Source organism: Ipomoea triloba, chromosome 7, assembly GCF_003576645.1.
Source record: "Ipomoea triloba cultivar NCNSP0323 chromosome 7, ASM357664v1".
Taxonomy (NCBI): Eukaryota; Viridiplantae; Streptophyta; class Magnoliopsida; order Solanales; family Convolvulaceae; genus Ipomoea; species Ipomoea triloba.
The window spans coordinates 17640745-17668639 of NC_044922.1; the positions used below are offsets into that span (position 1 = coordinate 17640745).

General features: G+C 36.4%; 5 protein-coding genes and 1 pseudogene across 5 annotated transcripts; 5 read left to right on the forward strand and 1 right to left on the reverse strand.

Moving 5' to 3' along the window:
* The first annotated feature begins 304 nt into the window (after positions 1-304).
* LOC116024247 (putative F-box protein At5g62660) lies at positions 305-1553 on the forward strand. The gene is made up of 3 exons (XM_031265137.1): positions 305-1050; positions 1152-1400; positions 1523-1553. The coding sequence occupies exons 1-3, from the start codon at positions 305-307 to the stop codon at positions 1551-1553; spliced, it is 1026 nt and encodes a 341-aa protein (XP_031120997.1).
* A 1062-nt stretch (positions 1554-2615) lies between these two features.
* On the reverse strand, positions 2616-3351 carry LOC116024248 (annotated as a pseudogene).
* A 4870-nt stretch (positions 3352-8221) lies between these two features.
* On the forward strand, positions 8222-9352 carry LOC116024249 (putative F-box protein At5g42430). Its single transcript, XM_031265138.1, has one exon. The coding sequence runs from the start codon at positions 8222-8224 to the stop codon at positions 9350-9352; it is 1131 nt and encodes a 376-aa protein (XP_031120998.1).
* Positions 9353-11914: 2562 nt separating this feature from the next.
* On the forward strand, positions 11915-17465 carry LOC116024250 (putative F-box protein At5g42430). The gene is made up of 2 exons (XM_031265139.1): positions 11915-12088; positions 16239-17465. The coding sequence occupies exons 1-2, from the start codon at positions 11915-11917 to the stop codon at positions 17463-17465; spliced, it is 1401 nt and encodes a 466-aa protein (XP_031120999.1).
* A 1837-nt stretch (positions 17466-19302) lies between these two features.
* LOC116024252 (putative F-box protein At5g42430) lies at positions 19303-20460 on the forward strand. Its single transcript, XM_031265140.1, has one exon. It carries the CDS (start codon positions 19303-19305, stop codon positions 20458-20460), a length of 1158 nt encoding a protein of 385 aa, XP_031121000.1.
* A 4851-nt stretch (positions 20461-25311) lies between these two features.
* Positions 25312-26487, forward strand: LOC116024253 (F-box protein At5g62510-like). The gene has a single exon (XM_031265141.1). The coding sequence runs from the start codon at positions 25312-25314 to the stop codon at positions 26485-26487; it is 1176 nt and encodes a 391-aa protein (XP_031121001.1).
* Positions 26488-27895: the final 1408 nt, after the last annotated feature.

Consider the following 27895-nt stretch of genomic DNA (forward strand, 5'->3'; position numbering starts at 1 on the left):
GGAAAAAAATTAAGAAGCTACTAACATATTTTTTAAAAGTTACCTAAATTAGCTTTTCAAAGTAATTTTTATTTTAAGTTACTAACTTATTTTGAAACATTACCAAAGATAACTTATAACTTATTTTGGAAACATTACCAAACATAGAGTTATAATAGGATTGAGATTTGAGACAATGACTTTTTATGTTTTACTTGATATCAACTTCTGTTTCACGCCCAATAAGTCTATATAAACATCAAAATCGTCGACCCAAAACTCTGAAATCTCCAATCTTGATTGAATTTGTAGAAGATCGAGAAAGATGAATAACCCTTCAACTTCTTCTACTTCTATAACCTCTCTTCCACAAGAGATTCTTCTCAAAATTCTCACTGGTCTTCCTGCAAAATCCGCAGTGCGATTCAGATGCACCTCCAAATTCTTCTATTCCTTCATACCCGACCCAAGATTCGAGTTCAGAATCCTCGTCTCTCTCCCATCCGAATTAAATTTATACTCCGTGAGTTACCGTGAAGACAGCCATGGAAACCTCCAAGCCGACACTGCCCAGCGTTTGGATGTACGAGGTTTAGTATGTTCCGCAGATGGCAAGATGTGTCTGCTCAGCCCCGAATCGGGAGGCGACGCCGTCTTGAACCTTAGTACCGGACGGCGTATTTGTCTGCCAAGGATTGGTCGGCCGGCCGGCCATGCGGCGTTGTCTTCCAGCTCATGTGTCTACTCTAATGCGTTCTTGGGGTTTGACTCGGTTTCGAAGAGGTACAAGGTTTTCAAGTCGGCTGTGTATTATGATTATGATTGCTTGCGGGTGTTGAATCGGCTGTGGGTTTTAACTGTGGGAGTGGATAAGTCATGGAGGGAGATAGACTCCACCATTATTGAATCCACCACTGCTGTAGTCCATATTCATGGGATTATCTATTTAATTCATGAACCAATGATAGAACATTTGACTCGACGCACTGTGTTGTCTAGGAATTTGTTTCATTCCTCGAGTACTGACCCAAAGATAGTTGCAATGGATGTTGCAACGGAGCGTTTTATCACGTCCATATCATTCCCATTATTTGAGTATTACTCCCCGCACCATCGTCAAGGGTGGAATGGATGTTGTTGAATGGTCGCTTAGCTTTGATTAACATTCTTAGCCCTCAAAAGGCTTGTAGAGTCCCCAAACCCTGGCCCGACAGGATAGATATATGGAGGTTGGAAAGGTCAATGGAGTGGGAGAAGCAGACGGTGGTTTTGCCCTTGGAGGAGAGGGAGGTGATTGGAGAAGCTACTTCCATTAGGTATACTGCCAATAGTATGGGGGAGATTGTGTTCTTGATTCATAGTAAGAAGGTGATGTCTCCTTTAGTTTTAGTTTATTCATTTGGAAGAGAAGTTTGGAGAAGGTTTGAGATACATGGAGTTTGTAATTATTCAATTTTTTTTATGAATAGAACAAGCATTGTGCATGTAGAGGATGAGATTGCAACTTTTTTTGAATGAAGAATTTTGATTTTATTCGTTTCAGGGATGTGATTGAGTTAAGCCTAGCTCCATGATTATTTAGTTTATCTTGATAATTTGAATGCCAGATTTTATAATAAAGTTATATTATTGTTTTGTGGGTTATTTAATTTGCTATGCCAAATGAAAAATTATGAATTTTACGACTACAATGAATCATTGTGCACATAATTTTTATTTATATAATTTCATGTTCATGTAAGTCTGATGAATGCAAAATGAATTAGGAAATTATGACAATAGCCGTAAGTTCAACTGTTCAAGGCATGAGTATTAATTGAAATCTATATAATAACCGTACCATAGAGATGCCTAAAGTCAAAATGAGTCTTGATAGCCAAATAATGAAAAATATAAAAAAAAATGACTTTTGAAATCATTTGTTTAGTTTCTAAACATATCATAAATTGAAAAGACAAAGTTGTAAAGAACATTATGAGAGTCCAAGCAAAAACTATACCTAATATTAATGCATATATATATATATATTGGACCTTATTGAATATTTTTAGGTCGAAGAAACTCAAAGTCTATGGCAATGATACAGCCTCGGGGTTTGCCTAGGAGGGTTAGGTTAGGTGTGGGGTCAGCATATGAGCTTGGAAAAACGATGACTGCTAGTAGCCATTACAATTTTTATGACCGTTATGAGTACTCACTTTGCTTGGGAAACATTTGAGTCATTAGGTGTGTTATTGAAGTAGCCATTAAAACTCTCATTATTAAATAGGCAGATACTTATTACTTTGTAGAAGAGAAAATGCCCAAAATGATCCTCCGACTATAGCCTTTTCTCAAATCAGTTCCTTGACTTTTAATTGCAACCAAAGTGGTCCTCCGACTATTGAATTTTAAGCCAAAATGGTCTCTGTTAGATTTGACGTTAACTTGCCGTTAAAAAGAAGGGCAAAACGGACATTTTATATGTTTTGTTCTTCAGACCTTTGACCAGCCGTTGATATTCCCCTAATTACTAAAGCAGCGTTTTTCCCCTAATTAACTAAAGATGCGAATTTCCCCAAATTAGCGAAACACTGTCAATTGCGAGGAACCCTACGAAGAAGAACACTGTAATTTTCCCCAAATGGTGAGACTTTTTAAGAATAAAGAAGATGCAAGTAAATGGAGTGGTAGATTTTCCCTTCTTTCTTCTGTTCATATTCTAGCAAAAACCCGTTCCTACTACTGCTTTCTTGCTGTGATGCGGCTGCTAGCTGAAGTGCGCCATTTAGAGTGAATATCTCGTGTTTAGATCGTTCTTCTACGACTTCTGCTGCCGCGGCTTTTGATTGCCATTTATGGAGCTCCAATTTCAACAACACGTTCTCAACCTGAACTTCCAGAACCCTGTCGCCCTGGCTTATGATTTCGTCTACTTCTGGGTTCATCTTCCCGATGTTGTGGTTCAGAGTCACCACTTCGTCACGGGCTTTGCCGAATTCCCCCATTAATTGCTTCACCTCTGTCTCCAGCAAACTAATGTAGCGACACTAGTCCCAATTATGGTTTTCTTGCAGTTCCATCTCTTCTTTCAACTTCTTCATCTCCGCGAGGTTGAGTTCCTTTGTCTGTTCAAGTTCTAGCTTTAATCTTTCCACCAGTGCGTCCTTCTCTGCCAGCTCTTTCTCCAAATTCTGCATCTCTTCTTCCCTGTTCGTAGCCTTCTCTTCCGTCTCTGTAGTGACCACTCTCAATTGTAGATTAGTCTCATTCAGCTCACCCACCATCCTCTCGAGCTCTTCCGACTTGAGCTTCTTTGGTTAGAGCAGTTTCTACCGCTTCGACTGTGGCCAGCTGTGCTTCCAGGTCGAGGATTTCCCCTTGTGCGGCCATCATCTCAGTCACCACGCATAACAGCCGGTCTCATATTCTATGGCCGAATATATATTTGTTTTGTGTGTATGAGCAAGCTGTTAGTCTTACAGATTTTGTTTGACAAATCATTGAATAACTTTTTAGTCTTACAGATTTTGTTTGACAAATCATTGAATAACTTTTTTGAAATGCATTATTAGTAACTATGTTTATGAGCAAGATATTTGTTTGTATGAGCAGGATATTTGTTTTGTTAGTGCTGGTTGAATACCTTTCTTGAAATGCATGATTAGTAATAACTACACATTTTGTTTGACAAATTAAAATAGTGAATAACCAAATATTTTGATTACAATAATGTAACCTGTGAAAACCCAACACATTGAATGGTAACTCCTTAGGAAAAAAAATCCTAATTTGATTACTTTACATTTTATACTAGCAACGTACTGGTCTCAAAGCGCAAGAAAATAGGGTGACAAATTGTTAAATTGGAGTGCAAAATTTGAATTATCAGTTTTACCCTTCATTTTAACACCCACTTAACACCAAAACTAACGGATGACCATTTTGGCTTAAAATTCAATAGTCGAAGGACCACTTTGAATGCAATTAAAAGTTAAGGAATCAGTTTGAGAAAAGGCCATAGTCGGAGGACCATTTTGGGAATTAACTCCTTTGTAGAAGGACATTTTGTTTTATTTACATACTTATTACTATTGTACCCTCAAAGTAATATTATCAAATATTTTCCTTATATAATCTATACTATATATAAAAATAATATCCTCCTCCCAAGTTTTCCCGCCCAAACTCAGGGGCATTTTAGTAAAATGAAATTAAGAATTATTTTATGGTTATTTTATTAATTAACTATATATATTTCCATAAAATTTATTTACATAATCCGGTAATCCCAAGAAAATTAAAACATCTACTCCAGTAGCATTCTTCCTAATTTTATTCCACATATATATATGGTTATTTTATTAATTAACCATTTATATATTTCCATAAAATTTATTGCCAATTACCCAAAAAAATTAAAACCTCTATCATTCTTCCTAATTTTATTCCAACAGATTTAAGTTAATGTCAATTTCTCTCATATAAGTTCCGAGCATGAGAGATTGTTCCCTCACAACTTCTGAACTCGGCAAAGTCGGCATTCGTCTCATACGTTTCCGATCACAACTCCGATAGACAAGCTCAAGACTCAAGAGTAAGTGAAAATCCTTTGATTTCTTTCTTTATTTTCATGGTTATGCTTTGTTGTTCTTCCTTTATTTCATCATTTAGTTTCTGATTTCGTGTTAACAATTTATTTTGAAATTTTTTGTAATCCAATTTGGTGATATATCGTTTCCTAGCGATAACGAAGCCCCCATCTAACTCCTCTGAGAAAGCTACGGTGGTGCATGCACCAAGAATTGCACCGACCTACTTGAATCTGTTTAAAAAGATGGTTTCCAATGTGTCGTTGCCGGCACGGGTAAATCGCAAACATTCATCGGTGTCATCTAGGGTAAACGATAGGGGTTAGCGGAGGAAGAGGAGAAAGAGGATACCATATTCTCCCCCACAAGTGAAGCAGAAGAAAGATTTTGTTGACTACAAGTGAGTGGATGGGAAAAAGGTAAACATGGTTCAAGGTCGTGAATTACATATTGGGGTTTTCGACGTGGAAGAACTGATGAAGATTGTTGAGTGTTTTTACCAGTATCAACAATTGGGTCAGAAAGGGCAATGGATGAGGAGCAAATGGCGTGCAAGGGTTTAATTCAGTTGTTGTTACAATTATGTAGTGTGGTAAAATTACATATTTTTCTATTTCTAAAAGTTATTTTTTTGGAGAAGTTTCTGCGTATTTCTTTTTTTAATTTGGTTTGGTTGTTGTTATAAATATGTTGTAGTAAAATTATTTGCTATTCCTATCCCTTAGTTGTGTTTCTTTTGAAAAGTTTATCTTATACTCTTGCATATTATTATGATTTTGTGATAGGATAAAAATAGTAATCCTCCTTGCATGGTATAATCAGAGATGAAGAAGTAGATCTATTGCATGAATAATAATAATATAAATTTTATACATTGATATAATCCTGTGTTAAGATAATAATAATAATAATAACAATAATTCAGAATTCTTAATATAATTTTCTAATATAATTTCCTAATATTAATATTAATAATTCAAAATGCTTAATATAAGTTCCTAATTAATTTTTTCTATTAAATCTGTTTATAACGGTAATTACAAATATAGTATTAAGAAAAATTAGTAGGATTGATAATCGATTTCCTAATATAATTTTTTATCTTACCTAAAAGGCTTCCTCCCAATTTGGTTTTTTTTTTAGTACTACCTATCATATTTTTATTAATTGATACTTTTCCTAATATATCTAACCTAAAAGGTTTCATCATTTTTTGATAATACTGATCCATATGTTAATCTATTTATTTTGGTAATATATATAGGTAATAACCATACCATCTAAATAAGTAATTACCAAATGTATTTAACATCTAAATTTATTATGGTAATTAAACATTGAGAATTCCTTCTTATGACGATTATATTTGTTTTACTGCAAATAATATCAATTACCTGTGCATTTCCTTTGATTACTTTTGAATAATATAAAATCTTAAAAATTATAGAAATAAATGAATTAATACTTTCCGTTATTTAAATTTTATATTTTTATATAATCAATTAAGGAAATTGATAATACACCTATTAAGTCAATCATATTAAAGGATATTTAAAAAATTATGATAATTGTTCCAATTCACATATTATTACGCTAATCCACAAATTATTACGTCCATACAATTATGCAAATTATTCAAATTCACAGATTATTACACATAAAATTATGCTAATAGTTACTTTTGAATAAAATCTTTAATTACAGTAATTAAGAAATTAATTCACACATTATACTTTTATTAAATTGTTTTTTTATACTTGCCATAATATAGCTTGCAATACTACAGATTTTATCTAATCAATTAAGGAAATAAGTGGTACACATATTACAACATAATTAAAGGAGATTAAAGGTACACATATTACATCAATAATTAAACAAAATTAAACTTACATGTATTATCTATACTATATATAAAAGTAAAATCCTCCTATTTCATTTTTCGCACCCAAACTTTTGTAGTCAATTAATTAAATATTTTATTGGTCAGATAATTAATAAAGTTTATTAGGTAAGAAAATGTAAAATGCAAATTAACTAATATCTATTAATTGGTAATATCGTTTTTATATTCACGTATCAACACTATTAATAAAAGTAAAATTCTCCCTTCATATTTTCGGCACAAGATAATATTATTAATTAATTGGTAAAAAAATTAATAAAATTTAATTGGTAACAAAATTTTATTTACCAAATTCTGTGAATAATTAAACCATTATAATTGTAGAAATAATTGAAACAAATTCTGTGTAATTTTATAAGAAAAAATAATTTATTAATTATTATTATTAATTACACCAATAATAATAAAAATAATTCGAATACTTATCTATACTTCTATATCTAGACTACTATTAATAAAAATAAAAATATAAAATCATTATTTGTGAAATTTCCGCAAAAACAATAGAAAAGATAAAATAGAAAAGAAAAAGTGATATTACTAATTGATTTAAAATATAAAAGATCATAATCTATACTTCTATACTATATATAAAAGAAAAATCCTCATATTTTATTTTCCCGCACAAACTTTTGTAGTCAATTAATTAAATATTGCATTGATCAAATAATTAATAAAGCTTATTTGTTAAGAAAATGTAAAATGGAAATTAACTAATATCTATTAATTGGTAATATCGTTGCTATATTCATGTATCAACACTATTAATTAAAGTAAAATCATTTATCGGAAAAGGAAAATGATATTACTAATTGACCAAAAATTATTTTAAAACTTTGATAAAAAATAATTATACTTTCATTTTGAAAACTTTAAGTTATTTAAACTTTAAAAAAAATTAATTAAACATGGGTTGTTAGATTTTTATAATAATCAAAATTAATTCATTCAAATATGGATTTGAATGAGGAAGATAAAAGTAAATGTAATATGGTGAAAATGAATATGCTTAAAGTATAAAAGTATAATTGCACATATATTAGTGTAATTGACTAATAATAATTGTCTAATAATTATTATGGTAATTAAGCTAAACATTGGTTGTTGAATTTATTTTTATAATAATTATAATTAAATTATTTCTCATTTTTCTCATATTTATTTTAGTAATAATATAATTACATAAGTCATATTACTTATAGATCTTTTTAAGATAACGGTAGATAAACAAGTCATATATTATTCAATTAATTGAGTAATACTTTTGCACTAATCTTATAATCAAATAAATGTACACGTTCAATATTATAATTTTTTATAATTTTGTATTTATTTTTATTATCTCAATATATAATAAAATAAAATGTATCCGTGCATCGTACGGGTAATTGGACAATTATTTGTTCTAATTCAAGCAAGGAAAACATCATAAAACATAATCGATCCAACCAATTTCATCAATTGCGCTATATAATATTCGATGTTATAATTTATATAATTGTATATCGATCCAAATATTCTTAAAATATTATAACGAATTCATTCCGTGCAACGCACGGGCGAAAATACTAGTTATCTTAAAACTAATTTCCTCCATCAATTATCAAAATCCAATGTTTAGGATTAGGACAATGACTTGTTGTGTTTTACTTGATATCAACTTCTGTATCACACCTAAATCTATATAAACATCAAAATCATCAACCCAAAAATCTAAAATCTCCATTCTTGATTGAATTTGCAGAAGATCAAACTTCAAACACAGATGAATAACCCTTCAACTTTTTCTTCTTCTACTTCCATAACCTCTCTTCCACGAGAGATTCTTCTCAAAATTCTCACTGGTCTTCCTGCCAAATCCGCAGTGCGATTCAGATGCACCTCCAAATTCTTCTATTCCTTCGTACCGGAGCCAAGATTCGCTTTCAGAATCCTCGTCTCTCTCCCATCCGAAACACCCCCTGAATTAAATTTATTCTCCGTGAGTTACCGTGAAGACAGCCATGGAAACCTCCAGGCCGACACTGCCCAACGTTTGGATGTACGAGGTTTACTATGTTCCGCCGATGGCAAGATGTGTCTGCTCAGCCACGCATCGGGGGACGACGCTGTTTTCGACCTTAGTACCGGACTGTGTATTTGCCTGCCAAGGATTGGTCGGTCCACCGGCCGTGCGGTCTTGGTGTTTGACTCGGTTTCGGGACGGTACAAGGTTTTCAACTGCGAGGTGTATTTTGATACTGATTGCCGGCAATTGTTTAATCAGCTCTGGGTTTTAACTGTCGGAGTGGATAAGTCACGGAGGAAGATAGACTCTTCCAACATCACCGGATATATCAAGGCTGTCGTCCACATTCATGGGATTATCTATTTGATTCCTTTTATTTTCGAATCCAGAGTAGAATGGTCTGGACTCTCTCAACTGTCAAAGATAGTTGCAATGGATGTTGCGAAGGAGAATTTTATCACGTTCATACCGCTCCCATCTGAATGTTGGCTGCAATGGATGAAGCTGAATGATCGCTTAGCTTTCATTGACATTCTTAGTCCACAAAATGCGAAATTCGAGACTCCTACGTTTTGGCCCGACAAGATAAATATATGGACGTTGGAGAGGTCAATGGAGTGGGAGAAACAGACCATTGGTTTGCCATTGGAGCAGAGGGAGGTGATTGGAGAAGCTACTTTCATGGGGTCTACTGCTAATAGTATGGGGGATATTGTGTTCTTGATTCAAAGGGAGAGGATAATGTCTCCACTGGTTTTAGTTTATTCATTTAGAAGAGAGGTTTGGAGAAGATTTGAGATACATGGAGTTTGTAATTACTCACTTTGTTTCTCATATATGAGACGTGTTGTGCATGTGGAGGATGAGATTGCAACTTTTTTGGAATGAAAGAAGTTTGTTTTTATTTTTTTCAATGATGGAGTTAAGCTCTATGATTATTTAATTTATCTTGATAATTTGAAGGCAAAATTTTTATAATTTATCTTAATGTATATTTTGATGTGTTTTATTTAATTTGCTATGCCAAATGAAAAATTATGAATTTTACCACTACAATGAATCATGCATATTTGTGCTCATAATTTCTAGTATTTATTTATTTCATGTTCATGTAAGTCTGATGTATGGAAAATGAATTATGAAAATTACGACCACGTAAGTGCAAGGCAAGAGTATTAAGTGAAAGTCCCTAAGGACAGCTTAGGTGGTAAGAGTGCTCTACTTACAATTGAAAGGTTGGAGGTTTGATCCTCAAACACCTGGATTTGAACCGGTCAGTCATAGGTAACCTAGGCGGCTGTTTACTTCCTTGTGGTCTTCTGCCGGCGAGGAAGAAGAGTGAAATTGTGTGATCAATATTTTCTTCCTGAATCATTCAAGAAGGAACCTAAAAATATATTTGACAATACACAAGTTAAGAATGTTCTTAGAGTCCAAAAACTCTATTTAATATTGACTTAAAGTCAAGAGGTGAAATTGTGTGATCAATATTTTCTTCCTGAATCATTCAAGAAGGAACCTAAAAATATATTTGACAATACACAAGTTAAGAATGTTCTTAGAGTCCAAAAACTCTATTTAATATTGACTTAAAGTCAAGAGGTGAAATTGTGTGATCAATATTTTCTTCTTGATCATTCAAGAAGGAACCTAAAAATATATTTGACAATACACAAGTTAAGAACGTTCTTAGAGTCCAAAAACTCTATTTAATATTGACTTAAAGTCAAGAGGTGAAATTGTGTGATCAATATTTTCTTCTTGATCATTCAAGAAGGAACCTAAAAATATATTTGACAATACACAAGTTAAGAACGTTCTTAGAGTCCAAAAACTCTATTTAATATTGACTTAAAGTCAAGAGCTGAAATTGTGTGATCAATATTTTCTTCTTGATCATTCAAGAAGGAACCTAAAAATATATTTGACAATACACAAGTTAAGAACGTTCTTAGAGTCCAAAAACTCTATTTAATATTGACTTAAAGTCAAGAGCAAGAATGCCAATCTTAGGGTCGGCCTAGGAGGGTTGGGTTAGTATGGGCGATCTTAAAGCTATTTTCTTCCATCCAATATCAAAATCAAATGTTTAGCTTTTTGTCTGCAACAATTCTTACTTTTCAAGACGTCATTGAAATTTTTGTTGGGTGACATCTTGAAGAGCTGAGTCCAGCATCTATCTTGCCATTAAAATCGATCGCTGACTGCTATGCATGTTGAAGGAAACAATGTTACTTGATCTTGACAATTGGAAAGCATGTTGTGCAGTTGAAGCTAGCAGGTGTTGGGAAAAATATTGTTGGGCTATGGCTTGAAAAACCGAGTCCGATCCAAGATCCTGATTGAAACGTGACACTAAATGCTATTTAAGTAGAGGAAAATAAAGTTGTTCGTACACTATTAGATAGCTATAACTTTTGGCGTAGTAGTATGCGTATTATGACAATCTTGTTGTTTCCAAGCAAATTAATATGTTTAGGGCTTTATATAACCATTTTTCCATCATGAAATTTTATAATTGATATGTGAGATAACTATTAGGACTCTACATAATAGAGTCATACTATAAGTCTTAGTCCTAGTTTACTTATGATTCTCAGTCCTAGTTTACTTATGATTCTCAGTCCTAGTTTACTTATGATTCTCTTGTATATATACTCTTGTATTCCTACAGTCATATTTTGTGAACTCTAATACAAACATAATTGTTCTCATCTGGTATCAGTCGCTAGGGTTTCGTTCTTGTTCCCATGGCTACGAATGACGGCTCTGCCTCTGAGCGGACCGTTTCAGATGTTGCTGTGAGTTCTGCGGCGCCGGCTCCCGTGTCGTCGCTCTCTTCTGCTCATCACTACATTAGCATCAAACTCAACCACCGCAATTTTTTGTTTTGGCGTACTCAGGTTCTCCCGTTTCTACGTGGCCATGATCTCATTGATCTTGTTGATGGATCGTGTCCTTGCCCGGAGGAGTTCCTCCCTGCCGTGTCTGCTGCTACCTCGTCCGCTGCTGCTGCCCGCGTTCGGAATCCGGCGTTTGTTGCGTGGTCTCGCCGTGATTAAGGGTTGCTGTCTCTCCTTGTTTCTTCGCTGTCCGAGGAGGTGCTCTCCATCGCCGTCGGCTGTCGGACATCGAAGGAGTTGTGGGATGCCATTGAGCAGTCCCTCGCTTCCGCCTCTCAATCCCGCCAACTTCACTTGCTTAGCCAACTCCATGGTCTCCGGCAAGGAGATTCGTCGACGGCAGAGTATCTCGGGCGAGCTCGGCTTATTGTTGAAGATTTAGCTCTCGCCGGCCGAAAGGTAACGCTGGAAGAACAGAACCTGTACGTGTTCCGCGGCCTTCGACCGGAGTTCAAGGGTGTCACCTCTTCGCTGGCGGTTCGAGGACATCCGGTGACGCTCCTTGAGCTTGCTGACTTGCTGGGCGCGCAAGACTTCATCGCCGGTGATGATTACGCATTGCCTGGAGGTGCTGCACCAGCGGCTTTCGCTGCTCAGGGAGGTCGCCAGTCGCGTGGTCGTGGAGGAGGCCGTTCGGCTGGCGGAGCACCGTTCGGCCGTGCTGGTTCTAGTTTTGCTCGCGGTCGCGGAGGTTCTGCATGGCGCGGCGGCGGCGGTTCTGGTCGGCAGTCACGTGGCGGTGGGAGAGGCCGTGGCAGAGGCTCTTCCATCCAGTGTCAAATTTGCGGTTCATTTGGTCACTCGGCTTTGTCTTGTTACAAGTTGCCTTATGTTGTTTCTCCGCAAGCGAATTTTATTCATCAGGGTGATTCGGCGAATAACGTGACTGCTCATACCTGGTTGCCTGACACTGGTGCAACACATCATGCCACACCTGATATAGCTGCCCTCTCTACTTCTGAAGAATATGGTGGTAACGACACTTTACGTGTTGGTGACGGTACGCCTTTACTTATTAGTAACGTGGGTCATGCTTCTATTTCTACGCCTTCTAGGTCTCTTAAGTTGTCTCATATTTTACATGTTCCCCGTCTTTCTGCCTCTTTATTATCCGTTCAGCGCTTTGCGTCGGATAATCAGGTATTTTTTGAGTTTCACCCTTCCTTCTTTGTTGTGAAGGATATTCGGACCAAGGAAATTCTTTTACGGGGCAATAGTTCCGGTGGGCTCTATACCTTGCCGGTTCCTTCTGGTTCACCTTCCGCGTTTATTTCTGCTTGTGCTTCGGCGTCTACGTGGCATGATCGTTTGGGTCATCCACATCAGCGTGTTTTACATCGAGTCTTGGAGTCTTGTTCTGTTAGTGAGTCGAATAAAACTTCTCATACTGTGTGTTCTGCGTGTCAAATGGGTAAATCTGCACGTTTCCCACTGCCACGTGTTGTCTCTGTTAGTTCGAATGTGCTAGATTTAGTTTATACGGACATTTGGGGCCCTGCTCCTGTACTCTCTTCTGAGGGTTATCGTTATTTTGTTTTATTTGTGGATGACTTTTCTCGTTATACTTGGTATTTTCCTATGAAATTAAAGTCAGATCTATATTCTGTTTTTGAGCGTTTTCGATGTTTAGTTGAACGTGCCTTCAATCGTAAAATCAAAGCTGTTCAATCTGATTTAGGGGCTGAGTATAAAAAGTTACATTCTGTTTTTGTTCAGCTTGGTATTAGTCACAGGCAATCTTGTGCGTACACACACGAACAGAATGGTCGTGTGGAACGGAAGCACAGGCATGTGGTTGAAACCGGGCTAGCACTTATGGCTCGTGCCTCTGTGCCGTCTCGGTTCTGGCATTTTGCTTTTGAGGCTGCTGTTTTCCTTATTAACAAAATGCCCTCGCATACTCTCCATAACTCTAGTCCTCATGTCTTGGTGCACAGATCTCAGCCATCATATTCCTTTCTTCGTGTCTTTGGCTGTCTGTGCTATCCGCACTTACGGCCATATAATCGTCATAAACTGTCTTACAGGTCTTCTCCATGTGTCTTTCTGGGCTATCCTGATTCGTTTCGGGGTTATAGGTGCATGGACCTGCGTACTAATAAAGTTTTTGTGTGCCGTCATGTGCGGTTTGATGAAGCTGTGTTTCCTTTTGGTGCTAAGTCTGTTTTGCAGGCTCCATCAGAATCTATTGCACGACCTTGGGCTGAATCTGTTTTTCATCCTGTGGCTGATCCATCTGTGGTAGCTCCCTCGCCTCCTGCTGATGTGGCTCAGAAGAGGCCTCGTGGTCGGCCACGTGGTCGTACTGTGCGTCCCACGGGGAGGTCTCACTCCATGGCCACTAGGAGTCGGTCTGTGGCTCCGGTTGCGGGTTTGACTGTGCAGGTTTCCTCTGTTGATCCTACTTGTTATACTCAGGCAGTCAAACACTCTGAATGGAGGGAGGCAATGGATCAGGAGTTCAATGCCTTGTTGCAGAATCAGATATGGTGCTTGGTTCCTCCCACTGCGTCTATGAATATTATTGGCTGCAAGTGGGTGTTTCGCACGAAGAGGAAGGCTGATGGATCTGTTGAGCGCTACAAGGCCAGGCTCGTGGCTAAAGGGTTTAATCAGGTCCCGGGTCAAGATTTCTTTGACACTTTCAGCCCGGTGGTTAAACCTACTACAGTCAGGTTGTTGCTCTCTCTTGCTCTTTCTTCTGGTTGGCTAGTCAGGCAATTGGATGTGCATAATGCATTCCTTAATGGTAATCTTACAGAAACTGTTTACATGCGTCAGCCTCCAGGGTATGTTGATTCTCAGCATCCTGATCATGTTTGCTTGTTGNTCAGACATGGTGCTTGGTTCCTCCCACTGCGTCTATGAATATTATTGGCTGCAAGTGGGTGTTTCGCACGAAAAGGAAGGCTGATGGATCTGTTGAGCGCTACAAGGCCAGGCTCGTGGCTAAAGGGTTTAATCAGGTCCCGGGTCAAGATTTCTTTGACACTTTCAGCCCGGTGGTTAAACCTACTACAGTCAGGTTGTTGCTCTCTCTTGCTCTTTCTTCTGGTTGGCTAGTCAGGCAATTGGATGTGCATAATGCATTCCTTAATGGTAATCTTACAGAAACTGTTTACATGCGTCAGCCTCCAGGGTATGTTGATTCTCAGCATCCTGATCATGTTTGCTTGTTGAAACGCTCCCTGTATGGTTTGAAGCAGGCTCCCCGGGCTTGGTTCACTCGTTTGCACACTTTTCTGTTATCTGCTGGTTTTAATGCCTCTAAAATTGATGTTTCGTTATTTTATTATTCTCGTGGATCGGCTACTGTTTACCTGCTTGTTTATGTGGATGATATTCTTGTTATGAGCAATGAGCATGGTGCATTGGAGGCTTTGCTCTCCAAGCTCTCTAGTACTTTCAAGATTAGAGATCTTGGTGAGCCTGGGTTTTTCCTTGGGATTGAAACAGTCAAGTGTGCAGATGGAGTGTTGCTTTCTCAGCGCAGGTATATGACTGACATACTTAAACGAGCTGGTATGACAGACTGCAAACCTGTGTCTACACCTACTACGACTTCAAAGACAATATCTACCTGTACAGATCCATATGATGATCCCACACAATACCGGAGCATTGCAGGTGCACTACAGTACCTAACTATCACGAGACCAGATTTATCCTTTGCAGTTAATCTGCTTTGTCAGCACATGCATGCTCCAACCACTGCACACTGGGAACAACTGAAACGTGTGTTAAGGTATGTTAAAGGTACTATGTCTTTGGGTCTGCGATTGCGAAAGTCAAGTTCAGGTGAGCTTCATGCATTCTCGGATTCTGACTGGGCTGGTTGTCCTACGGATAGAAAGTCTACTAGTGGGCATGCTGTGTTTCTTGGAACCAATCTAGTGTCCTGGGTATGCAAGAAACAAAGGACTGTTGCTCGATCTTCTACTGAAGTAGAGTACAAGGCTCTTGCAGATGTATGTGCTGAAGTTCTGTGGATCCTCTCGTTGCTGCGAGAAATAGGAATTTCACCTCTTCCAGTGCCCAAACTTTGGTGTGACAATCTTGGAGCTACTTATATGTGTGCTAATCCTATTTTTCATGCTCGCACAAAGCATGTCGAAATTGATTATCACTTTGTGAGAGACAGAGTGGCTGCAGGAGACATTCAGGTGCACTTTATTTCTACTAAGGATCAGCTAGCTGATATTTTCACCAAGTCACTCGCAGGTCCTCGGTTCTGCTTCTTACGTGACAAGCTACAGGTTACTTCCGTACCATCCGCTTGAGGGGGAGTATTATGACTCTACATAATAGAGTCATACTATAAGTCTTAGTCCTAGTGACTCTACATAATAGAGTCATACTATAAGTCTTAGTCCTAGTTACTCTACATAATAGAGTCATACTATAAGTCTTAGTCCTAGTTTACTTATGATATAGAGTCATACTATAAGTCTTAGTCCTAGTTTACTTATGATTCTCAGTCCTAGTTTACTTATGATTCTCTTGTATATATACTCTTGTATTCCTACAATCATATTTTGTGAACTCTAATACAAACATAATTGTTCACATCATAACTTTAACTAAATGTATCATTTTCAAATTAAAATTTGAGAGGAATTTAAGATTTGGATAAATTTGATTAGGATGGTAGCCAAAATATATTAATTCCATACATGATTAATCCCTAACAGTCTTAGTATGAGAGTCATATTGAATCATAAGATTTTGTCTTTTGTGGACAGAAACCAGGATTAGGACAATGACTTTGTGTGTTTTACTTGATATCAACTCCTGTATACACCTAACCCTATATAAACATCAAAATTGTTGACGCAAAAGGCTGAAATCACCATTCTTGATTGAATTTGCAGAGCATCAAACTTCAAAGACAGATGAATAACCCTTCAACTTCTTCTTCTTCAACTTCCATAACCTCTCTTCCACGAGAGATTCTTCTCAAAATTCTCACTGGTCTTCCTGCCAAATCCGCGGTGCGATTCAGATGCACCTCCAAATTCTTCTATTCCTTCATACCTGAGCCAAGATTCGCGTTCAGAATCCTCGTCTCTCTCCAATCCAAAACACCCCCCGGATTAAATTTATACTCCGTGAATTACCATGAAGACAGCCATGGAAACCTCCAAGCCGACACTGCCCAACCTTTGGGTGTACGAGGTTTAGTATGTTCCGCCGATGGCAAGATGTGTCTGCTCAGCCACGCATCCGGGGACGACGCCGTTTTCGACCTTAGTACCGGACGGCATATTTGGCTGCCAAGCCGTATTAGTTGGTCGACAGGCCGTGCGGTCTTGGGGTTTGACTCGGTTTCGGAACGGTACAAGGTTTTCAACTCCGAGGTGTACTATGATTCTGATCGCCAGCGGGTGATGAATCAGCTGTGGGTTTTAACTGTCGGAGTGGATAAGTTATGGAGGAAGATAGACGCGTCCACCATCACGGGATATACTCAGACTGCCGTCCACATTAATGGGATTATCTATTTGATTCCTCTCATTACTGAATCAATGACAGGATGCTGGACTCGACTCTCTGAATCGCTCAAGAATCTATTTGATTCCTCGAATATTGAACCAAAAATAGTTGCAATGGATGTTTCCACGGAGAGATTTATCAGGTACATACCCTTGCCATCTGAGTGTCTGTCCCCACAATATCGACGGGGGTGGCTGCCATGGGTGAAGCTGAATGGTCGCTTAGCTTTCATTAATATTCTTAGCCCACAAAAGGCGAAATCTCTTAGTCCTTCTGGGGCTTTCACATCCTGGCCGAACAAGATAAATATATGGACGTTGGAGAGGTCAATGGAGTGGGAGAAGCAGACAGTGGGTTTGCCATTGGAGGAAAGGGAGGTGATTGGAGAAGCTATTTTCTTGGGGTTTACTGCGAATAGTATGGGGGAGATTGTGTTCTTGATTCTAAGGAAGACTATAATGTCTCCTTTGGTTTTACTTTATTCATTTAGAAGAGAAGTTTGGAAAAGATTTGAGATACATGGAGTTTGTAGTTACTCACTTTCTCTCTGGTATATGAGAGGTGTTGTGCATGTAGAAGAAGAGAATGCAACTTTTTTGGATTGAAGAATTTTAATTTTATTTATTTGAATTTTGATTGTTTATAATTTCTTAATTTTATAATAAAAGTAGATTATTGTTTTGTTGTATTTTATTTAATTTGCTATGCCGGCGCCAAATGAAAAATTATATATGAATTATTTTATCACTACAATGAATCATTATTGTGCTCATAATTTCTATTTTTTTTTTATTTCATGTTCATGTAAGCCTGATGTATAATAAATATATGTTAATTTTTAAGTGAAAATAATAACCATTCGCCTATATGAAAGCGCCATGATTCATCGTTGTATTGGATTGAGATTCAAAGATTCTTTATCAATCTAACTACATTGTAACAGAGTCAGTAGTACTAAAAAAAAAAGGTTCTTTATCAATCTAACTACTAGCTAACTACAATTAATGATTTAGTTTTTTGGGTCGGCATATGAGGTCGAAGAAACATAACTGATCAATAGCCCTTACGATCATTACAATTGTTACAAGTACTCACTTTATTGGAAAATGTTTGGATCATGAGAAGCATTACTGAATTAGCCATTAAACTTCTCATTATATAAATAGGTTGATCCATACCTTATAGAGGGACCTTTTATCTTATTCACATACTTATTGTTGTACTCTCAATTTCTTAAAGCAATATTGCGAAATATAACAAATTCATTGTTTCATTTCCTTTTACATTAAATATCTTGGAGCTAATTTCCTCCCTCAAATATCTAAAGCCAATGTTTAGCTTGTTGACTTGTTGCATACAACATTTCTCACTTTCTCAAGGGGTAATAGAAACCTTACCACTAATAATATATTTGGTTCATGGAATAAATTGAGAGAAAAGAAATTCTATTCCACTGGGAATAGAATAGGAATTCAATTTCATTGTTGGGTCCGTGTAAAAAATACATTTAGGAAAGGCATTGTAGTATTTGGTTGGATTAAGGAATAGAAATGTAATTAAAAAAAAAAGGAATAGAAATGCAATAAACATTCAAAAGACAAAATTACCATTCACATTGATATATGCATATATGTAGTAGTAGTATTAGTGTTTGATTGGATTAAGGAATAAAAATGCAATAAACATTCAATATAGGGCCAAATGTCAGTGTGCACAAGGGATATGATAGGGATCTGTCCAATTTGGGTATAATTCGACAGTGCTGCTATCGAGGTTCAAACCTACTGACTCTGTTACAATGTACCCACTCCCATCATCCATGTAGGAGTGTAAACCGGGACACCAGGTGCCATTGAACCAGTGAGTTAAACCCTTGCAAAATGGGTGACGATGTAGTATTACTAATTGTACATAGAGATTTTATATTTAAGCTCATCTTTAGTAATTTTTATTAAATTTATAAATAAAATGTTAATTAATTTATTAGAAAATAAAATATTTTTATGAAAATAAAAAAATACTATAATTACTATATTATAGTTTAAATATATTAATTAATTTTAGTTGAAATTTGGAAATGAAGTTTAGATTAATTAAATGATGTATAAGTTTATGTTGATTACTAGTGTCAGCTATAAAGTTTTAAGATTAAAGTCAAGAATTTTAACGATAATTAACTCAATCTGATAAATCTTACAATTCAAATCGAATAGACTGACTCAATTAATATTCTTAGATCTATAATGACATATAATCAAGTGTTGACAACATCAATACAAGTTCCCCTTAATCTGAATTTTATGGGGCAAACAAAGTCCCTAAGAAATAGATTTATAATAGGATTGAGTCAATGACTCTGAGTTTTACTTGATATCAACCACTATATCACACCTAATATCCCAAAAAGCTGTAATCGTCATTCTCGATTGAAAAAGACTGACGATGAACCCTTCAACTTCCATAACCGCTCTTCCACGTGAGATTCTTCTCAGAATTCTCACTGGTCTTCCTGCCAAATCCACAGTGCGATTCAGATGCACCTCCAAATTCTTCTATTCCTTCATACCCGAGCCAAGATTCGAGTTCACAATCCTCGTCTCTCTCCCATCCGAATCAAATTTATACTCCGTGAGTTACCGTGAAGACAACCATGGAAACCTCCAAGCCGACATTGCCCAGCGTTTGGATGTACTAGGTTTACTATGTTCCGCCGATGACAAGATGTGTCTGCTCAGCCGCGAATTGGTGGACGATAATGCCATCTTCGACCTTAGTACCGGACGGCATATTTGGCTGCCAAGCATTATTGGTTGGCCGCCCAGTCGTGTGCCGTCGAGCCTTAACTGGTCCTCTGCGGTCTTGGGGTTTGACTCGGTTTCGAGAAGGTACAAGGTTTTCAAGTCCACCGCGTACTATGATTCGGGTTACCAGCGGGTGTTGAATAAGTTGTGGGTTTTAACCGTGGGAGTGGATAAGTCATGGAGGGAGATAGACTTCGCCATCATTAGATACGCCCGGGTTGCCATTTGCATTAATGGGATTATCTATTTGATAACTCGTCACTCTCACCCGGTCAAGAGTCTATTTGATTCTTCGAGTAAAATAGTTGCAATCGATCTTGCAACGGAGAGTTTTATCAGGTCCATACCATTTCCATCCGAGTGTCGGTCCACACAGCAGCATCAACTGCCATGGATAAAGTTGCCATGGATAAAGTTGAATGGTCGCCTAGCTTTCATTAACATTCTTAACTCACAAAAGGGAAAATCCCTGGCCTCTGGGATTCCTTTACCCTGGCCCGACAGGATAGATATATGGACCTTGGAGGGGTCAATAGAGTACTCGGTGATTCTACCATTGGAGGAGAGGGAGATGATTGGAGAAGCTACTTTCATGGAGTTTACGGCTAATAGTATTGGGGAGATTGCCTTCTTGATTGGAAGGAAGAGGATGATGTCTCCTTTGCTTTTAGTTTATTCATTTGGAAGAGAGGTTTGGAGAAGGTTTGAGATACATGGAGTTTGTAATTATTCATTTCATTCCTCATATAGGAGAAGTATTGTGTATGTGGGGGATGAGATTGCATCTTTTTTGGAATGAAGAATTTTGATTTTATTTATTCCAGGGATGGAGTTAGGTTCTATCTTGATAATTTGAAGTCCAAATTTTATAATTTTATCTTTTAATGTTATAATAAAATTATATTATTGCATGTTTTGTTGTGTTATTTAATTTGGTATGTTAAATGAAAAATTATGAATTTTACCACGCAGTACAATAAATCATTATGCACATAATTTTTATTTGTTTATTTATTTCATGTTCATGTAAGTCCGATGAATGCAAAATGAATTATATTATGGAAAATTGGAAATTATGACCAACTTAAGGATTGGGTTTTTTTTCAAGCAATTGTGTGATAATTTCTCTTATTCTCGATTATTCAAGCTACTCTGTAAAGGACAAAAAGATTATTCACATATTTATTCTTGTACTCTCAAAGCAATTAGCAATATTACCAAATATAAGCAATTCACTATTTCATTTTCTTTTACATTAAATATTTTCCTTCAATTTTATAGTTATCTTGAGCTAATAACTTCCTCCCTCAAATATCAAAACCCAATGCTTAGCTTGTTCACTTGTTGCATACAACTCTGTGTGATAGATTTTATAACTTATTTTAAACTACAAATAAGCTAGCTTATTTTGAAATGATATCTCAAAATAAGCTCTTTGATTTTTTCACATCTTTTACTTTTTCTTTATTGATTTACAAAAATGACACCATCTACCATTCATTAATCAAAATTCTAATGCATGTTTATACTTTTATGTTTTTTACATATATCAACTAATTCAACAATTAATTTTACTAAATACTTTAATTACAATTAGTTAGTTTATTAACTACTAGTTTTTTAGCTTTCAGCTAGGTGTGTCAAATAAAACCAATACTTCTCACTTTCTCAAGGCCGGGATCATAGAAAGCTTACCATAACAAAACGTTTATGAATTTTGATGGGAAATTTCATATCTAAGCTCATCTTTAGTAATTTTTTATTAAATTTATAAATAAAATTTGAATAAATTTATTACAGAATATTTTTTTGAATTAATAATTAAAAAAAAACTTACTACAATTATTATTTTATAGTTTAAATATATTAATTATTTTTAGTTGAAATTTAGAAATGGATATTTAGATTGATTGAATGATTGATGTATAAGTTTATGTTGTATAGTTTGTTAAAATTGAAATTTTAGAATACTAATTTGAATATGTTAAAAGTTTTAGTTAATCCAGTCGTAATGTTATTAAAGCCATGAATTTTAAACTTAATTTACTCAAATCGATAAGACTGGCAACCCGATAGGACTAACTCAAATCGATAAAAGCTTGGCATCCCAGAATAAAGACACATAGTCAAGTATTTAACTACTCCAATGTAAGAGTTCCCCTTATCCAAATACAAATTAATAAATATTGTGTGCATATACAATGTATTATACAATTGGCATCAGGGAAGACTTCGGCTTGTAAAAAGGAGAAAGGTTTGAGACAAGGGTGAAAAAAGGCGCTCGGACGGACATACATATAATATTACGCTCGCTCGGTCGTACCAAAAGCGCTCGGTCTAGCCAGAAGCTAAAGCCGAATCCGAAGCCTCTGTCCCCGCTAAAACCGAAGAAGAAGAGAGTTTAAGAGAAATCCGAAATTCAGTATACGAGCTCCGTCGTAAAAGAAAGTGGAGTCGCCTCTTTTGAGTACCTAGAGACCGACAGGTACGTGAAGGGTTCCGCCCTCGCTTCTCTTGTGGAGTTTCCCCGAGAGGGGATCAATCCTAAGCTGTGTTCATCGCCTGAAAGAATTTTAAAGTGTTTACGAAGGCATGCTTTAGAGATTTTATTCTTCTCAAAGGGATCATGTCATTTCCAATGGCATTGCTTGCTCGCTCCGTTGCTCGTGGGAATTCCACGCCCTAGCCTAGTTGGAGGAGAATTCTTCTTTTTAACTTGAATTTGTTGGAATGATAGTCTTTCGTTTTCTTGGTAGCCCTCCTAACCCAAGGAAGCCAGATTTAGAATATCTCCTGGGCCACTCTTAATAGAGAGATTAGGGACTAACTCCGAAGCCAATGACAAGCCCTTGAACTAACCCACGCCGGACCCCTCACTAGAAAGCAAACAGCAAGGGCAGAGCCCCCTGCCGCTACAGACCAAGCAAGGGCTTCTTTTTAAGATCTATCATTTGAGACTGAGACTTTTACTTTTCCCTTATGCATATAGAGAAAATATATATACTTATTCGTTACTCTTTATGTATAGATACGGAAATATGAAATGCCTTTCTGGTATCTATATCTATTCCCCGAACCCGTCTTTCAACAGATACAAACTAAGCCAAAGAAACCGAACCAGCTCCCTTATAGCAGAAGGGGGGCACCAATCCAGGGGAAGATCAGGGGAGAATCTCACTTTAGGAGTACTAGTCCACTTTCCCACATTACTATTACTAACCTGCCATTTGGAAAGGAGTAAACTTTTAAAGTTTAAGTTCTTGATCTGTTAGCCGAAATAGTCGGCCGGGAGCTCTGTTCTCAGTTTGCCGTTCAGCATCTATGAATCGAAGATTTCCAATCTCTCCCTGGACTTTACATCCGCTTCCAGATTAGTTACTTGGTTTTGAGCCTAGACCATCCGAAAAAGCTGCTTGATCCGCAGACGCTGTTAGACGTGGATCTGTTCCTGACTAAAGACTACTATCCAATAGGGAATATCTAACAGGGATATCCTGTTTCAAGAGGTGAGTCCGATGGGAAGGCGTAATAGAAATCAACCCTTGCGTGGGGAGTTCTTTCTAAGGCTGTATCCGTTCCCTTGGTCAAACAAGCAAGTCCAAAAGCCTTATATCTTTATAGGAAGTTCGCTGCTTTTGTAGCTGCTTGTTGTTTTCTTATTTTTGTGTCCGATTAGAGGAATCTAATTTGCCTATTTGAGGGTGGGCGGGTCTTATGTATGATTTTCTATTGGATTAGCTGAACACAAAGAATCACTCTATTTGGTTTGATGCGTCCACCTCTTGTCTTGAAAGCCGAACCTCTAGAACTAGAATCGGATTACCTATTCAAGGGTGTCATGTGCTTATGTAGGGTTTTCCTTGTTCCGAAAGGTCAGCAAGGTCCGTATCTTTCTTTAGTAGGGGGTTCCAAACCTCGCGCGTAAGTAATAGAGTACAGGGCTAGCCCGAGGCGAACTTAGATTCTTCCTAGGTCGATGCTTTATTTAATAACCAATAAGTCTAAATTTGACCTTATAGCGGAAGGGTCGCTGCTTTATTTAATAAAAAGTTAATGGGGACGGACTTCGTTGGATATATATGCCTACGTGGAAAGGAATTCTCTTACTTACTATAAAGCTTAGATTGAATAAGGGGAGCTCAGGCACTTTCACATTTTATTTTTTGATAACAGCGTAATGTTACCACGCAGGAGGTTTCAACGACCCACTTTTATTAGCTTCCGAGCAGGGAAGCCGCTGAACGTTAAAGGGGCCTCAGCCGATTTAAGATTTCTCACCTTAAACTAAGAATTAAAATTTAAAATCCCTTACCTCAACCTCAACAACGAAGAAAGACCCCTAGAAAATACATTTTATTAGAGTTTAAATTTACTTATAAAAAATTTAAAATTTACATTTTTTAAAAATTTCTAAATATAATTTTTTCGTTTATTTTTTTTTTTTTGCGTTCTTTTATTATTCATATTGTCGGGATTATAATATATATGAAGTACAATTAAGAATAAATTGATTTAATTATGTAAATTTTTCTATAAATTAATCTATGTATGTACATGGTTAGGGACTATAGTAAGCATACAAAATTTTAATTTTAATTTTGTATGATAAAAAAATAAATACTTGACAATATATATATATATATATATATATATATATATATATAAAAGTGTAACTACATTATTATATTATACATTTTAACATATTTTCATTTTTTAAATTTTTATTTAAATTTATAATAATATAATTTATTTCGTGAATCACATAGGTAAAACGCTAGTGTATATATGTTGTAGTAGTAGTGCAGCAGTAATATTAATGTCTGGTTGGATTAAGAAATAGAAATGCAATAAACATTCAAAATACAAAATTAATTAGAATTCACATTGATATATTTTTTTGTAAGCTCACATTGATATATGTTGTTGTTGTAGTAATTTTATTAAATTTGTAAATAAAATGTTAATAAATTTATTACAAAATAAAGTATGTTTATGAAACTAAATAATGAAAAGCAACTTACTATAATTATTATATTATAGTTTAAATATATTAATTGTTTTTAGTTGAAGTTTGGAAATGAAGATTTAGATTGATTGAGTTATGTATAATTTTAATTTATTAGTGTAAATGTCATAGTTTATTATAATTGGAAGTTTAAAATATTTTTTGAAATACTCATCATGATTTTTTACTTGTAGTATCTATCACTATCGAGGGTTCGAATATATGATTACCAATTTGGAATGGTAATTTGAATACTATCACACTATATGATAGTTTTTTTTAGTACTACTGACTCTGTTATAATATAGTATCTGTTCATCATACTTTGACAACCAAATTAATTTGACATAATAACCCAAATTGATAAACCCTATAGCGCAATAGAACTAGCCAAATTGACATTTCTGGACAAGGACACAGTCTAAGTCTTGAATGCCAAACAAAATATTTAGCCTTTTATGAACAAGCTACCTAACAAATAGATTCATAATAGGATTGAGACAATGACTCCATGTTTTACTTGATATCAACTACGGACTATATCATAACTCCTAAGTCTATATAAACATCAAATTCATCAATCCAAAAAGCTGTAATCACCATTCTCGATTGAACTTGCAGAAGATCAAACTTCAAAGACAGATAATGAATAACCCTCCAACTTCTTCTTCTTCTACTTCCATAACCTCTCTTCCACGAGAGATTCTTCTCAAAATTCTCACCAGTCTTCCTCCCAAATCCGCAGTGCGATTCAGATGCACCTCTAAATTCTTCTATGATCTCATCCCGGAGCCAAGATTCGCGTTCACAATCCTCGTCTCTCTCCCATCCGGAATCCGCCCCATACTAAACCTATACACCGTGAATTACAGCGAAGACAGCCATGGAAACCTCCAAGCCGACACCGCCCAACGTTTGGACACACAAAATTTAGTATGTCTGGCCGGCTCGAGTTCCGCCGACGGCAAGCTTTGTCTGCTCAGCGACGAATCGGGACACGACGCCGTTTTCGACCTCGAAACCCGACAAAGTATTTCTCTCCCCAGAACTTGTCATCCGGTAACTCGTTACCTCAGCTGCGGTTTCTTGGGTTTTGACTTCCTTTTCACCTTCCGGAACCTCCCCGGCCGGCTAATCTCCTCCGTGGCGGTTTTAGGGTTCGGTTCCGTTTCGGGGAAGTACAAGGTTTTTAAGCCGACAGTGTACTATGATTCCGGGGGGATGTTTACTCGGCTTTGGGTTTTGACTCTGGGAGTGGATAATTCATGGCGGGAGATAGAGATAGAGATAGAGATACACACCGTCGGGTACACTGACGCCGTTATCCACGTTAACGGGACCGTCTATTTGGTTCCTCGTATCAAAGCGAGTAGAATCGCCGCGATGGATGTGGAGACGGAGAGGCTAACGGCGTTAATAGCGTTTCCGTCGGAGTATCAGCCGGGGCGGGCGTGGATGAGCCTGAATGGGCGGCTGGCTTTTGTTAATGTTCCTACAAGGGGAGGGGCGGAGTGGGGGATGGAGGTGTGGACGCTGGAGAGGGCGGCGGAGTGGGAGAGGCGCGCGGTGGCGCCGCCGCCGGAGGAGGAGCGGGCGGTGATCGGAGAAGCTAGTTCCATGAGGTTTGCTTCGAATAGTGTGGGGGAGATTGTGTTGTTGTTGCATGGTAAGGAGATGTGCCCTTTGGTTTTGGTTTATTCGTTTGGGAGAGGGGTTTGGAGGAGGTTTGAGATTAGTGGGGTGCCTAATCACTCACTTTTGCTCTCTTATATGAGAGGTGTTGTGGGTGTGGTGGACGAGATTGCTATATTTTCAGAATGATTTTTGGTTTTATTTGACCCTTCTAAAAGAGGGGATTGAGAATGTCTGAACTATTTAATTTTCAAAGCAACCATATCAATGATTTTTTAAAGGCTTTTTGAACCGTAAAAAATATTGCATAGATTTTTTTGTTGATGTGGAGTGAGATTGTTTGTTAAATTGTTCTCCTGCAAAGTTTGCATTTTGTCAGAATTTTTTTTCTTTTAAATTTTAGATTTAATTTTATAAACATTCTTTTGAGGAAGATATATATTTGTAATTGAGTGAGATGGTGGATATTGAAGTCTGCAAAAAATTGAGAGAAAAAACCTTAGCTGATATGGATGCTCTTACAAGATTTGAAAGTTCATAGTTTTGTGTTTCAATTCTAGGGTGAATTTAGTTTTGTTGCAAGATAACCACTAACTTTTTTGAAATTAATGTCATATAGATATTATTGTTCTTTTTGCCTGTTTTATTATTATTATTATTATTTTGACTAGAGAAATTATGCATTGAGCAAGTTCTGTTATAATATATTTGCTTCCAACCCCAAGCCCACTCTTTATATTCGCATATTGGCCCATGCTCACTCTTATCAATCATTATTGCATGGACCATGGTCCACACAGCTGTGTGGACCAAAAATAAAAAGTACATTATTTTTGTACTGAACGTACATTATTTTTGTACTGTAGGTACATTATTTGACAGTATATATCAAATAATGTACCTTCAGTACAAAAATAATGTACCCTAAAATAATGTACCTACAGTACAAAAAATTAATGTACCTTCAATACTAAAATAATGTACTTTTTATTTTTGGTCCACACAGCTGTGTGGACCATGGTCCATGCAATAATTTGCCCACTCTTATACCATCATTATTAGGTGGACCGTGGTACAATCATCCACATAGTGGTTGTGTAGATCACAGTCAAAAAGCACATAAAAATATTATTTTAACTCATAAAATACGTTATTCTTACTCATAAAATATATTATCTTATTCTAGAAATTTCGATATTTTAACACATAAAAGACTATACATTATTCTAACTTATAAAGTATATTATTCTAACTCATAAAATACATTATTTTACCCTAAAATGTTCATTATTCTAATACACGTGTAGAATAAGAAAATTCTTTTAATATCAAAACAATATCGTTTTGAACTGTGATTCACACAGTTGTATGGACAATAATTTGTCCACTCTTATGTAATAGGCCCATGCCCATGCCTAGGCCCACTCCTATGTATTGGGGCAAGTTATAGTATAGATCATGATTAGTATTGCAAAGTGAATGATTATATCTAATGTATTGAAAATGCATTTTCAAGTATTATACCAAATAATCAATTTTAAATACACAACAAATAAACATTTAATGTATTAAAAATGAATATTCAATATATTAAAAA

Coding starts and splice junctions, on each gene's coding strand:
- LOC116024247 (XM_031265137.1), top strand. CDS start 305: ATGAATAACCCTTCAACTTCTTCTACTTCTATAACCTCTCTTCCACAA. Junction 1,051..1,151: donor GCAACGGAGCGTTTTATCAC/GTCCATATCATT, acceptor TAACATTCTTAG/CCCTCAAAAGGCTTGTAGAG. Junction 1,401..1,522: donor GGAAGAGAAGTTTGGAGAAG/GTTTGAGATACA, acceptor TATTCGTTTCAG/GGATGTGATTGAGTTAAGCC.
- LOC116024249 (XM_031265138.1), top strand. CDS start 8,222: ATGAATAACCCTTCAACTTTTTCTTCTTCTACTTCCATAACCTCTCTT.
- LOC116024250 (XM_031265139.1), top strand. CDS start 11,915: ATGATTACGCATTGCCTGGAGGTGCTGCACCAGCGGCTTTCGCTGCTC. Junction 12,089..16,238: donor GCGCGGCGGCGGCGGTTCTG/GTCGGCAGTCAC, acceptor TTGAATTTGCAG/AGCATCAAACTTCAAAGACA.
- LOC116024252 (XM_031265140.1), top strand. CDS start 19,303: ATGAACCCTTCAACTTCCATAACCGCTCTTCCACGTGAGATTCTTCTC.
- LOC116024253 (XM_031265141.1), top strand. CDS start 25,312: ATGAATAACCCTCCAACTTCTTCTTCTTCTACTTCCATAACCTCTCTT.